The sequence below is a fragment of the Sphaerodactylus townsendi genome, linkage group LG08 (assembly GCF_021028975.2).
Source record: "Sphaerodactylus townsendi isolate TG3544 linkage group LG08, MPM_Stown_v2.3, whole genome shotgun sequence".
In the NCBI taxonomy this organism is placed as follows: Eukaryota; Metazoa; Chordata; class Lepidosauria; order Squamata; family Sphaerodactylidae; genus Sphaerodactylus; species Sphaerodactylus townsendi.
This window is the reverse complement of record NC_059432.1, coordinates 107,476,555-107,491,439: the sequence shown is the minus strand read 5'-3', so window position 1 is coordinate 107,491,439 and position 14,885 is coordinate 107,476,555. Positions and strand designations below refer to the sequence as shown.

Genomic DNA, 14,885 nt, shown 5'->3' with positions numbered 1-14,885 from the left:
GAGAAGAAGGAGGAGGAGAAGGAGAAGAAGAAGAAGAAGAAGAAGAAGAAGAAGAAGAAGAAGAAGAAGAAGAAGAAGAAGAAGAAGAAGAAGGAGAAGAAGAAGAAGAAGGAGGAGGAGGAGAAGGAGAAGGAGGAGAAGAAGGAGGAGGAGGAGAAGGAGGAGGAGAAGGAGGAGAAGGAGAAGGAGAAGGAGGAGAAGGAGGAGAAGGAGAAGGAGGAGAAGAAGAAGGAGAAGAAGGAAATAAAGGAGAAGAAGGAGAAGAAGGAGAAGAAGGAGAAGGAGAAGAAGAAGGAGGAGGAGAAGAAGAAGAACGAGAAGGAGGAGGAGGAGAAGAAGGAGGAGAAGAAGAAGAAGAACGAGAAGGAGGAGGAGGAGAAGGAGAAGAAGAAGAAGAGGGGGAGTAGTAGTAGTAGTAGTAGTAGTAGTAGTAGTAGTAGTAGTAGTAGTAGTAGTAGTATTTTGGATTTATACCCCACCTTTCTCTCCTGTAAGGTGACTCAAGGTGCTTTACAAGCTCCTTTCCCTTCTTCTTCCCACAACAGACACCTTGTAAGGTAGGTGGGGCTGAGAGAGTTCTGAGAGGACTGTGACTAGCCTAAGATCAACTAACAGAGAAGTAGGAGTGTGGAAACACATCTAGATCACCAGATAAGCCTCTGCCATTCAGGTGGAGGAGTGGGGGAATCAAACCCGGTTCTCCAAATCAGAATCCACCTGCTCTTAACCACTAACCATGCTGGCTCTGTGACGGACAAGATCTTCTACTCCAGGGGTAGGGAACCTGCGGCTCTCCAGATGTTCAGGAACTACAATTCCCATCAGCCTCTGTCAGCATGGCCAATTGGCCATGCTGGAAGGGGCTGATGGGAATTGTAGTTCCTGAACATCTGGAGAGCCGCAGGTTCCCTACCCCTGTTCTACTCGGTTAGAGGCTCATGGGCAGAAACGGAGATCAGGGTAGATTTTACTATATCTGCCTTGAATGTAAGCCGAGGACGTTGTCTGAAACTGAGAGCTTGCAAACACTCTTCTTGGTGACGCATCTGTAGGCTCAGGTAAATATCGTGAGAATTCTGAAACCGGCTTAAAATAAGAATGCCATCTCTGGCATGCTTCCTTGTCATCTACCCATTCACAAATGTTATTATAGTGAAGTCCCAGGTTTTCATAGACTTGAGGTAAATCATAAAGGTGTAGAACAGGAGTCAAGACCTCGAACCAACAGTTTTGCCTCAGGTAAAAGTGATATCCATGTGAGGCCAGCGGTATGCGAGGAACAAAATCCAATCTGAGGTAAAATCGCAATAGCTTTAGATCACAGGCGTCAAACTCGCAGCCCTCCAGATGTTATGGACTACAGTTCCCATCATCCCCTGCCAGCATCATGCTGGCAGGGGATGATGGGAACTGTAGTCCATAACATCTGGAGGGCCGCGAGTTTGACACCTGTGCTTTAGATGAACGCAGACCTGCCTTGATGGGTAGGTGAAGGAGTTCTAAGATTTTCCCCACTAAGGTATTTTGGATGGTGTCCAATTGATCCAACCTTTTTGGGTTCCTTTCCCAGAACTAAACCCCATATATTAACTGGGGAACTACCTTACCATTTATGCCAGTAAAGGCTGACTTGACTTGACTTGACCTACCTTACCTAAGAAAGTCTTAAGGACAACAAAGTATCCTCTTTTAGTATAAATTTTTTTGATGGTAACTCCATATGTGTGTCGGGCGGACGTAAGAGTGGGATTTAACTGTGCCCACCTGGACACGGAGGATTTAAAAGTAATGCCGAAGTATTTAAAGGATAGACATAGTCCAGTTGGAGAGTCAGCGTGGTGTAGTGGTTAAGAGCAGGTGCACTCTAATCTGGAGAACCGGGTTTGATTCCCCACTCTGCCACTTGAGCTGTGGAGGCTTGTCTGGAGAACTAGATTAGCTTGTGCACTCCAACACATGCCATCAGGGTGACCTTGGGCTCATCACAGTTCTTCGGAGCTCTCTCAGCCCCACCTACCTCACAGGGTGTTTGTTGTGAGGGGGAAAGGGAAAGGAGTTTGTAAGCCCCTTTGAGTCTCCTTACAGGAGAAAAAGAGGAGATATAAATCCAACTCTTCTTCTTCTTCAGTTGGTTTTAGGGTTTCCAAAAACCACTGTTTGGGTTATTGCAGTTGATCATTCGAAACTGTTTATCACAATAGTCCACCAAAGTAGACAATATCTTTCTTCGGCCAGATTTTGTAAGAGATGAGATGGCCACGTCATCCTCATAAAGTCAGGTGGTTATCTTCTGCTCCATGGGTATGAGGGAAAAGGAATTAGTCTACAGAATTCATTACTTGAATGATATCATTACTATAAAAACTGAATTAAAGAAGTGAGGCTCCACATAAGGAACTGCGGCGCTACGGTTTCCGACCCTGGTTGGAAAATTCCTGGCGACATGGGGCCAGAGCCTAGGGAGAGTGGAGTTTAGGAAGGAAGAGGAGCTCAGCAGGGAGGGCACTCTAGGACTTCCATTTCTCCTAGACTCTATAGCATACCATAGAACTCCGCTCTTCCGAGCTGTCATTTCCTCCAAGAAAATGGAGTTTTGTAGTTGGAGATCACTCGTCATTCTAAAAGAACTCCAAGGCCCACCTGGAGTTAGAAACCTTCACAGCAGCCTTTGATCCCTGCTTGGGATTTCACTCTGCCCCGTTGCCTTCAGCTCCAACCCTGTGGCTGGCATTCATGGGGGGGGGGGGGGGGGGGGGGCGGGAAGAGTCCCAAAGTTGCTGTTCTGTGGAAAATATTGCACAATTCTGGCAATCAGGCGGGCTTATTGACTGCGGAGAGCATAAAACCCTGTTGTAAAAAGAGATTGGGTTGTAGATTGCTTGGGGGAGATAAGGTGGCCAAGTGGGGAAAGATCAAGGCTAGCAAGGGGCAAACCTGGGCCGGGCAAGAAGATCTGGGCAGACTTAAGAACATAAGAACATAAGAACTAGCCTGCTGGATCAGACCAGAGTCCATCTAGTCCAGCACTCTGCTACTCGCAGGGGCCCACCAGGTGCCTTTGGGAGCTCACATGCAGGAGGTGAAAGCAATGGCCTTAAGAACACAAGAAAGAGCCTGCTGGATCAGACCGGAGTCCATCTAGTCCAGCACTCTGCTACTCGCAGTGGCCCACCAGGTGCCTTTGGGAGCTCACATGCAGGAGGTGAAAGCAACGGCCTTCTGCTGCTGCTGCTCCCGAGCACCTGGTCTGCTATGGCATTTGCAACCTCAGATCAAGGAGGATCAAGTTTGTTAGCCATCAATCAACTTCTCCTCCATAAATCTGTCCAAGCCCCTTTTAAAGCTATCCAGGTTAGTGGCCATCACCACCTCCTGTGGCAGCATATTCCAAACACCAATCGCACATTGTGTGAAGAAGTGTTTCCTTTTATTAGTCCTATTTATTAGACTTGCATGGAGGGTGGGTGTCACAAAGGGGCAGAAGGAAAAGGAAGCAGGCAAGGACCTGGTTGAGGCAAGAGAGAGAGAATCTGGGGGCGGAGGGTGAGGAAAAAGCGCTTTTGACATCTTTGCCACGCTTGCAAAGATGCCACGGCTCGCCCGCTTGTTTCTGGGTGCTATTTTTAGCAAGGAAACGCACCATGGACCCGGGGACTTGCCTCTTGGCCCCTGCACAACTTTGACATAATCTCGCCTCGGGCGTGTCGTGGGACCAGTTTCAACACGACACCAGAAAAGCAAAAGAGGTTCCAGCCGTGGGACATCGGGGTTGCACTGAGTTTTCTCAAAATTGGGCTGCCGGTCACCCCAAGCGAGTGCGTGGCTTCCAACAGGAGGCATCCTAATTGCGTGGAATTTCCAGGTCCCGTGCGTGAAACCTTCCCACGTTACTATTTCGATCCAGCCCTTTCCACTCCCTCCCCACCCCCCCTCACGACAGATATGACCCATGAGATCATAGAGTTGGAAGGGCCACACAGGCCCAGCTAATCCAGCCCCCTGCTCAATCAACTGACCTAAACCATTGATGGCAAACCTTTTCGAGACAGAGTGCCCAAATTGCAACCAAAAACCCACTTATTTATTGCAAAGTGCCAACATGGAAATTTAACCTGAATACTGAGGTTTTAGCTTAGAAAAAACAGTTGGCTCCGAGGCGTGTGTTACTCGGGAGTAAGCTTGGTGGTAGTCATTGGCTTTGCTTTGAAGCAACTATGCAACTCTCCGAACGGGTGAATCATGACCCAAGGAGGGTTTACTCAGAAGCAAGCCCCATTGCCAGCCAGCAAGCTTACTCCCAGGTAAAGGATCACACTTTAGTTCTTTGAATGAAAATCAGTGGGGTTTAACAGCACTTAACAGGGTTGCCTACACTACTTCCCCAAAACTAAGTCTTAGGTTTAAGGCTAATAATTGAGCCCAGCGACCCAGACCAGCCTAGAGAGGGGGCATTCCCCCCCCCCCCCATGATTAACTCTGTTTGCGCGAGTCCATAGAGAGGGCTCTGAGTGCCACCTCTGGCACCTGTGCCATAGATTCGCCACCACTGACCTAAACCATGAGGTGCTTTAATTGACGTCTCCTGTCCACAGGAACCTCAAAAGAGGGTTGGATGCCAACGTCCAGGAGATGACTGGAGATCCTGCTATTACAATGGATCTCCAGGCAACAGAATTTAGTACAGTGGTCAATTTGGAAAATGGACTCTATGACATTATGTGCCACTGAATTCCTTCCTGTCCCCAAACAAGCTCCAGCGCCAAAATCCCCTGGTACGTGAGCCAGCGTGGTGTAGTGATTAAGCGCAGGTGCACTCTAATCTGGAGAACCAGGTTTGATTCCCCGCTCTGCCACTTGAGCTGTGGAGGCTTACCTGGTGAACCAGATTAGCTTGTGCACTCCAGCACATGCCAGCTGGGTGACCTTGAGCTAGTCACAATTCTTCGGAGCTCTCTCAGCCCCACCTACCTCACAGGGTGTTTGTTGTGAGGGGGGGGGGGAAGAGAAAGGAGTTTATAAACCCCTTTGAGTCTCCTTATAGGAGAGAAAGGGGGGATATAAATGCAAACTCTTCTTCTACTTCCTAACCCAGAGTTGGCAACCCTCTAAATTTGAGTCTACAAAGAGCAGATGCAGGAAGAGAATTCCTATATCCAAACGGGTGGCTCAATCCATTCCAAAGGCCGCGTTATGATAGCTTAAAAATAGACTTATATATCAGTGGGCTCTCAGCCAGCTAAATGTGTTTACCTTGATTGATGCTTGACTTCTATGAATTACTCAATTAAACACCGGTCATGTTTTAAGGAAGTTTCAAAAGGCCCCAAGGAAAACAACCGCTGTCTCTTATATGAGAAATAATTTCCAACTTCCTACACTTTGGGACGCAAATCAGCTGCGGATACAAATCACGAGGTGAAATATGGAAAGGTTAATTATTTCCCAACCCACTCCGCACAAAGTCTGCACAATGGCGGAACCCTCAAGAATGTCAGGGGAAATAACAGGAAATTGTATGCTTGTGGGTTACTTGTGCTGATGGATCGATAAAATGTTGACATCCCAATACAAAGAAACTGATTAAAAACAGGAGTATCCAGGACTGATCATTGATCTTCTTAACAAAAGCAAGATGGTCATGGACTCAGTGAAGTATCTCAAAAGAGATGTCCCCTGACCGGGCCGGATAGGGCAGCGTGCCAGGCAGTCAGCTTGGCACCGTGCTGGAACCGGGTTCGAACCCCCCACACAGCCATGATGCAAACTGGCTGATCTTGGGCTATTCATTCTCTCTTGTCCTGTATTACAAAATAGTTTGTGCGTAGAGGGGAACCATATACACAATCCTTAGTACCCAGCTTGCTGGGGGTAAGGTATAGATGACTGGGGAAAGCAATTGCAAATTGCCCTATAAACATAGTCTGCCTAGTAAACGTGACATGATGTCTCTCCGTGGTTCAGTAATGAGCGGGTGCTTGCACAAGGGACTACTTTATTTTTTAAGCTCCTTTGAGGAAGGGCGAGATAAAACTGGATGGATGGATAGACAAACCAAGGGCCGAAGGCTTTCACGGCCGGATTCAACTGGTTCTGGTGGGTTTTCCGGGCTGCGTGGCCGTGGTCTGGTGGATCTGGTCTGGTGGCCACACAGCCCGGAAAACCCACCAGAACCAAACCAAGGGCCCTTCCACACAAGCAGAATAATGCACTTTCAATCCACTTGCACAATTGTTTGCAAGTGGATTTTGCTCTTCCGCACAGCTGCAAAGTGCATTGAAAATGGATTGAAAGTGCATTATTCTGCATGTGCGGAAGGGGCCCGATTCCTTATTCCCCTTTATGCTGAAGTCAGGGATATAAGAAGCTATTTAAGTCAGATCCTATCATTGGTCTCACATTGGTCTTTCTCACAATACTAGAACCAGGGGGCATTCATTGAAAATGCTGGGGGGAAGAATTAGGACTAATAAGAGGAAACACTTCTTCACGCAATGTGTGATTGGTGTTTGGAATATGCTGCCACAGGAGGTGGTGATGGCCACTAACCTGGATAGCTTTCAAAGGGGCTTGGACAGATTTATGGAGGAGAAGTCGATCTCTGGCTACCAATCTTGATCCGCCTTGATCTCAGATTGCAAATGCCTTAGCAGACCAGGTGCTCAGGAGCAGCAGCAGCAGTAGAAGGCCATTGCTTTCACCTCCTGCACGTGAGCTCCCAAAGGCACCTGGTGGGCCACTGCGAGTAGCAGAGTGCTGGACTAGATGGACTCTGGTCTGATCCAGCAGGCTAGTTCTTATGTTCTTATGTTCTTATGGTCCACCTTGTCTCCTCAAAACTGGGTCTTGGACAGCGGCACCCCCTGGATCTGCTGCCAGAGGTCCATTCACGGTAGAGGCAGAACCCCAAACCTGCATTCCAAAGCCCATTCGCTCTGCTACTGAGCTTCGGGAAACCAGGAACCAACCAGCCGGCTAGACCTTGTTGCCCGTTCCCTGCGAACAGCAAGACATCAGAACAAAGATCAGTTTTCTCCTGGAACCGGCTGGATCGAGCTCTGGCGGGAATTGCTGCCCAGTGTGAGAAATCGCCCCCCACCCCAGCTCTGCCCCCACAAAAGCCGGTCTGTTGGGCCCCTTTGAAGATGGCCTTTGAGCTGGGATTGACAGGGCAGAAAATAGAAGAGGCGGCAGGGAGAAGATCTGAAAAGGGAGAAGTATCGTTTAGGGTGGCCGGAAAAACCGTAGCTGGCGGGGAGGGGAGGGGGAGCCTGGGAGCAGCTGCTCCGTTTCGCCGCGATCGAGTCCTATGAGAAAGCACCCGCAGGGTGGACAGGAAACATGCCTTCCACACAATTATCTTCCCTAGATTAAGCAGATCTTGAAAGAGGGCAACAGCCGAAATCAGGAAGATGGGCGCTCCCTTCCTTAGGATGAAATAGATGCGTCTTTTGTATTCACAATAAGGAGAGTTTAGATAAAATCATGAATCGGGGGACGAGGGGGCAACGACAGAATTTATCATCCTCTCCAATTAGCTTTGTGACTAAGTGGGGATGACTCTATTTAGCAGACCAGGTGCTCGGGAGCAACAGCCGCAGAAGGCCATTGCTTTCACATCCTGCACGTGAGCTCCCAAAGGCACCTGGTGGGCCACTGCGAGTAGCAGAGTGCTGGGCTAGATCAGAGGTCTGCAACCTGCAGCTCTCCAGATGTTCATGGATTACAAATCCCATCAGCCCCTGTCAGCATGGCCAATTGGGCAGGGGCTAATGGGATTTGTAGTCCATGAACATCTGGAGAGCCGCAGGTTGCAGACCCCTGGACTAGATGGACTCCGGTCTGATCCAGCAGGCTCTTTCTGGGGCTTTCCCCACTGACAGAGTTGAACTGGTTTCTACCTAGGTTCGCCTCAGTGAATCCCCACTGCCACCGAGCTCAACATTGTTTTGTCTCAGGCCCCCCCCCCCCTCAGAACTGCGACATCCTTGTCGCAGTTATGAACTACACGTTTCTGCCGGAACAAGGTCGATACCACTTCGAAGTGGGGAAGCATCGAAACGACACCTCATCCGTTCAACCAATCACAAGCCACTTTTGTGGCAGGCGCAGAACGGGAGAGCCATTGGCGGAGCGAAGAAAGCACATGTAACCTGTAAACTGTAAAACTAGTAAAAAAAAAGCGCCTCCCGTTTCCCGCTGTAACACAAGCGCCAATCCACGATAGAAGGGAAGCCCGAAACAGGCACCAAGATGATCCCGCCCACTTAGCTCGGTTCCAGGGGGCCAACTCAGTTGCTGTGGGGACAGCCTGGAATTGCCCTCCACTGAAGGGAACAGAGTCGACCTTAGCTCCCTTCTGTAGTGGGGAAAGCCTCTCTTATGTTCTTATGACATAAGCGAGGTAGGTTAGGCTGAAAGGGTATGACTGGCCCAAGGTTACCCAGCCAGCTCCCACAGCGCAGAAAAAAGATTCGATACCAGGTCTCCAGATCCTAATCTAGCACTTTGACCACTACACCACACTGGCTGTCTGCTCCGCAGGCCTGATTTCAGTTTCAGTTCACCTTTGGTAACCAGACAAGCGGCTCTTTGCAAACATGGACGTAAACATCTGAACGTGACTCGCTAGATGAAGGTGTTGAACGATGAGGATGAACTTCCTGATCTCGGCTGTTGCCCTCTTTCAAGATCTGCTTAATCCAGGGAAGATAATTGCGTGGACGGCATGTTTCCTGTCCACCCGGCGGTGCTTTCTCACAGGACTCCATTGCGGCGAAATGGAGCAGCTGCTCCCGGGCTCCCCCTCCCCTCCAGCTACAGCTTTGCCGGCCACCCTAACAGATACCCTTTCCGGATCTTCTCCCTGCCGCCTCTTCCATTTTCTGCCCTGTCAATCCCAGCTCAGAGGCCGCCTTCAAAACCTGTGAGCCACTACATTAGCAGAATGTGCACCAGACACCAATCTGTAAGCGCCGTAGCAGGCAATCCTCGACCAGCTGGGACAGACCTGTCTGCTCCCACCCAGGAGCCAGCAGTGTGATGCGGCGGCCAAGAAAGCCAATGCGATTCTGGGCTGTATCAATAGGAGTACAGTGTCTAGATTAAGGAATGTAATTGTACTTCTCTATTCTGCATTGGTTAGACCTCACCTGGAATACTGTGCCCAGTTCTGGGCACCACAATTCAAGAGGGATATTGACAAGCTGGAAGGGGTTCAGAGGAGGGCAACCAAAATGGTCAAAGGTCTGGAGTCCAAGCCCTACGAGGAGAGACTTAGGGAGCTGGGAATGTTTAGTTTGGGGAAGAGAAGGTTAAGAGGTGACATGATAGCCACGTTTAGATATCTGAAGGTATGTCATGTTGGTGAGGGAGCAAGCTTGTTTTCTGCTGCTCCAGACACTAGGACCAGCAGAAATGGGTTCAAAAGGTGAAGAGATTCCACCTAAACATCAGGAAAAACTTCCTGACAGTCAGGGCTGTTCGACAGTGGAATGCACTACCTCAGAGTGTGATGGAGTCTCTTTCTTTGGAGGGTTTTAAAGAGAGGCTTGGTGGCCATCTGTCAGAAGTGTTTTGATTGTGTCTTCCTACATGGCAGGGGGGGGACGTTGCCCCTCGTTGGAGACCCTTCCTTCACTTCAAAAGGTCCCTTTCCCTAACAGTAACCCCACACACAAGCAAGCAAGACAACCATGTCTTTATTATTTCACTTGTAATCCATTTCCCCCCCCCAACAGAACCCAAAAAGGCTTCCATCGTTCTTGTTTTCTCCATTTTGTCCTCACGACGACGCTGCGAGGTAGGCTCGAGAACAGGTCACCAGCTCAAGGTCACCTAGCTAGTTTCCCTGGCAGAGAGAGGAGTCTCAGGTCCCCAATTCCTGTTCTGAGTCTCCGACCGGTACACAATAATCCCGAAAAGCCCCCCCCCCCCTCAATCTGCGCATGACTGCAGTCGGTTTGGGGAGGGGTTCATCTTAGTTCACACAGATCTCTTGGAGCCCAAAACAGAGTTCCTGGTGGCCTGCTCAAGAAGCCGCAGGCAAAATACTGTTTGGGGGGGGGGGATCCTTTTAGGACAGGGGTCTGCAACCTGTGGCTCTCCAGATGTTCATGGTCTACAATTGGCCATGCTGGCAGGGACCGATGGGAATTGTAGTCCATGAACATCTGGAGAGCCACAGGTTGCAGACCCCTGTTTTAGGAGCAACCCAGGTGCCTTCCTTGAATGCTGAACCGCTCTCATTTTAACCTGTGTCGTGTCCATTTAGCGACAAGGCGTCTCCGGACGTAAATGGACTTAGGGCAGTGGTGGCGAACCTATGGCACAGGTATCAGAGGTGGCACTCAGAGCCCTCTCTGTGGGCATGCGCAGAGTCCCCCCCACACACACACATCTAGGTTGGCTTGGGCTGCTGGGCTCGATTAATAGCATTAAACCGAAGACCTAGTTTTGGGGAAGCAGTGCAGGTAACCCTGTTAAGCGCTGTTAAACCCCACTGATTTTCATGCGAAGAACAAAAGTGCAACCCTTTACCTGGGAGTAAGCTCAGTTGCTGGCAACGGGGCTTGCTTCTGAGTAAACCCTCCTAGAGTCGTGATTCACCCGTTGCAAGAGATGCACGGTTGCTTCAAAGCCAAGCCACCGACAACCACCAAGCTTACTCCCGAGTAACGCACTCCTCAGAGCCAACCGTTTTTTTCTAAACTAAAACCTCAGTATTCAGGTTAAATTGCCGTGTTGGCCCTTTGCGATGAATAAGTGGGTTTTGGGTTGCAGTTTGGGCACTCGGTCTCGAAAAGGTTCGCCATCACGGACTTAGGACAAATTCTCCCTAAGGGCTCAGAAGGTCTCCGCTTTCAGGTCGAGGATCCAGAAGAGCAACGCGCTTCTGGAGGGGAGGGGTCAACATTTTAACAGTCATTTTGCCGCGTGCAAAGCAACGAACCTCACACACACCAGGCAACATACTTCTCTTCCAAAGGCCGGCCCCAACCCACCCCCAAAGTTCCCAGTCTGCAACTCTGTGCCGAGTTCCAAAAGGTCTCTTTGACCTGATGTTCACGCACCGCAACACAGGACAGAGGGACTTCGGGTCAGCATCGGCCTACCCTCCGGAAGCACTAGATTCAAACAAGGCACTGATCCACAAAGGTGTCCCTGCATTTCGTTATGGGGTCGGTGTCCTTTCCGGGTCGTAGGAGATGAAGATACTGTATTTGCGATCTTCATAGGAGCCTAGTGGGTTCCCCGAAGGCACAATTCACCACCGGGCTGCAAGATGCTCCCTTTTGCCTCCGCAACCTGTCTGGTTTATATTGTTTATCGCCCGTCCTGTGGTTGTCACCATTTGTGAATTGCAGGAACGTCTGGACATTTTGACGTCTCATTTGTTGTCGTATCACCGTGTGGAATGTCGTGAGCCGCCCCAAGCCCGAAAGGGGAGGGGCGGCATATTAAACATAGTATACCGGGCGCCGCAATTTAAGAAGGATATTGACAAGATGGAACAGGTCCAGAGGAGGGCAACCAAAATGGTCAAAGGTCTGGAATTCATCCCCTACGAAAAGAGACTTGGGGATCTGGGGATGTTTAGTCTGGAGAAGCGAAGGTTAAGGGGGGTCATGGTAGCCATGTTTAGATATTTGAAGGGATGCCATGTCGAAGAGGGAGCAAGCTTGTTTTCTGCTGCTCCACAGACTAGGACCAGGAGTCATGGGTTCAAGGGGAAGGAAAAGAGATCCCACCTAAACATTAGGAAGAACTTCCTGACTGTCAGGGCTGTTCGACCGTGGAATTCACTGCCTCGGAGAGTGGTGGAGTCTCCTTCTTTGGAGGTTTTTAAACAGAGGCTGGATGAATGTTATGTCAGGAGGGCTCCGATTGTGTGTTCCTCCATGGAAGGGGGTTGGACTGGATGGCCCTTGGGGTCTCTTCCAGCTCTATGATTCTATGCAACAAACCATAACTGTACACCGTATTTATCCGGAGCTGTTCTGGGCAGCTCAGGCTGAGCCGATTTGGCAGATCTCAGAAGTCAAAAAGGGTCAGCCCTGGTTAGCATTCGGATGGGAGACCCCCCAAGGAAGTCCAGGGGGGCTGTGCAGAGTCCAGCAATGGCAAACCACTTCCAAAGTGGTTTTTCACACCTTTTAAGGGGTCCCCCTAAGTCAGTCACGACTTGGTAGCAAAAACAAACGAGAAATGTCTACCCTGCCCTTCGTTCGAGAGCTCCCATAAATCCCACCTCCATTTTATCCTCACAACCCTGCAAGGTAGCTTATTTCACAAGTGGGGCCGGTCCCTGGAGAGGCGTCATGAAGACAGGTTCTAAATAAATCGACAGTTTAGGCCAGCGATGGCGAACCTTTTCGAGACCCGGTGCTCAAATGGCAACCCAAAACCCACTTATTTATCGCAAAGTGCCAACACAGCAATTTAACCTGAATACTGAGGTTTTAGTTTAGGGAAAACGGTTGGCTCCGAGGCGCGTGTTACTTGGGAGTAAACTTGGTGAAGCAACCACGCGATGCTTTGAATGGATGAATCACGACCCTAGGAGGGTTTACTCAGAAGCAAGCCCCATTGCCAGCAACTGAGCTTACTCCCAGGTAAAGGATCATGCTTTAGTTCTTCCCATGAAAATCAATGGGGTTTTCCGTCCCCCCCGCCACGACAAACTCTATGTGCGTGTGCCCACAGAGAGGGCTCTGAGTGCCACCTCTGGCACCCGTGCCATAGGTTCGCCACTACTGGTTTAGGCTGAGGGAGGGTGGCTGACCCCCGGCCACCCAGCGTGTCGACATTTGAACCCAGAGCGCCGCTGTCCCCAGACCACCCAGCGAGTGGAGATCTCAGGCCTCCCAGATTCCAGTCTGACACTCGAACTGCCCCAGTTTTGTTTACAAACCCTTTCGTTGTAAGCCTTCGCTGTTCCACAGGTTGCCAACTCCAGGGCAGGAAATTCCTGGAGATTTTTTTTCAAAGTGTAGGGATTTTAGCAGGGTATAATGCCAAAGGGTTCTCCAAAGGGACAGATTTCTGTAATCTGGAGAGCAGTTGTAATTCGGGGAGACCTCCGTGCCCCACCTGGAGATTGGCAACCCTACCAGTGCCACAATGTGACCCGAAACCAGAGACCCTCTAGGGGCCGGGCCAGCCTTCCAGAAAGCAGCAACAGTCAATTGCCAGGCGTCTTTCTCGAGCACTCCTCTGCCCAGACATACTCCAAGTTTCTCGTCTTCATTGGGGCACAACCTGTACCAGTTGCTCCAAGCTGGCACACATAGGAAACGCCAGGGCCACCAGGAGGCTCCGCTCTGTGCCCTTTTCAAATGAACACCTTCGACACCCCCTCCCACGAGTGGTATTTCCAGGGTGAGCGGCTCCCCCTCTCCCTTCGCGTCAGCAGTGAAAAAAGACACTACACATGCTCAGAGGCACTCCTGGGATGATGGCCAAGGGGAGCCGCAAAAGCCAGCCTCACTTGTGTGGATGGCAACGGGGAATACAGCAAAGGCACTCCACACATGAGCAGAGACACAGTCAGGACAACTTGGGGAAGGTGGGAAAGGCACTCTGCACATGACCCAAGGCACTAATGCGTGTAGCCTGCGGGTGGGTGAGAAAGGCACTCTGCACTTGGACAAAGGCACTGTCACATGCAGTCTAAGGAAGGTTAGAACAGACCCCAGCACATGAGCAGAGGCACTGATGCACTCTGCACACGAGCAAAGGCACAGTTGCATACAGCTTGAGGAAGGCAGGAAAAGAACTCTGCACATGGCCCAAGGCACTGCTGCGTGCAGCTTGAGAGGGCAGAAAAAGCACACTGCACATAACCCAAGGCACTGCTGCGTGCAGCCTGAGAAGCCAGGTAAAGCACTCTGCCCATGGTCCAAGGCACTGCCGCGTTCAGCTTGAGAGGGCAGGAAAAGCACTCTGCACATGACCCAAGGCACTGTTGCGCGCAGCTTGAAAAGGTACGGAAAGCACTCTGCCCATGGCCCAAGGCACTGCTGCGCACAGCTTGAAAAGGCAGGGAAAGCACTCTGCATATGACCCAAGGCACTGCCGCTTGCAGCCTGAGGAAGGCGAAAAAAAGCCCTTTGCACAAGAGCAGAGGCGTCCCGGCTGCAACGAAGCCCGGTCGGGTGCAGAGGGAGGGAAGGAAGAAGGAGGGAAAGAGGGAAGGAAGAAGGAGGGAAGGAAGGAGGGAAGGTCCGCCCCGTCGGGCTCCCCGGTGGGCGGCGGGACTCACCAAGGTCTGCTCGTACTGCAGCGCCCGCTGCTCCAGGCCGCCGTCGGCCGCCATCCCGGCCGGCAGTGCCCGAAGCAGCCCCGCTCCGCTCCCTCCGCTCCTGCGGCTGCTCCCCCGGCGCCGGCCCGGCCTCTGCTGCTCTCCGGGGCGCCTGCCCGCGCCTCCTGCCCGGGGCGGGACGGGGCAGGCCGGGGAGGAGGGCCCGGGACGGCCGCGCTCCGCCTCCGCGGGGAAGGGGGAGGCGAAGGCGAAGGCGAAGGCAGCCGCTGGCTCTGCGGCAGAGAGGGGAGGGCGAGGGGGGGAGCCGGCCCAAGGGGTGGCCGGATCGCCGCGGGGGGCGGGGGGAGGCGGCCGGACCCCCGGGGTGGCGGCAGCAGCCACATCAGCACTTTCAGACGGCCGCAGAGCCAATCGGGAGCCTCGCTGGGCGAAAGCCTTACCTGGGCCCGCCCACTTTCTAAAAAAACACTTGGGGGGGCGCGAGGCGGGGCTGGGGTGCCCGGGGGGGGGGGGCCCGCCACGTTGGGGACCCCCGACGTCGATGCTGATGCAGCGAAGGCTAAAGACCACCTTGATGTTTGAGGGCGTCAATAACCGCAGCTTCTTGTTATCCTAAGGATGGGGG

General features: G+C 51.6%; 1 protein-coding gene across 1 annotated transcript in view; it reads right to left on the bottom strand.

Moving 5' to 3' along the window:
* Positions 1-14,651, bottom strand: part of CLCN2 (chloride voltage-gated channel 2) — a 114,298-nt gene extending 99,647 nt beyond the window's left edge. Inside the window, 1 exon segment of the mRNA XM_048505440.1 lies at positions 14,261-14,651. Within this exon segment, the coding sequence (XP_048361397.1) occupies positions 14,261-14,314 (54 nt within the window). The 5' untranslated portion in view covers positions 14,315-14,651.
* Between the last annotated feature and the right edge of the window lie 234 nt (positions 14,652-14,885).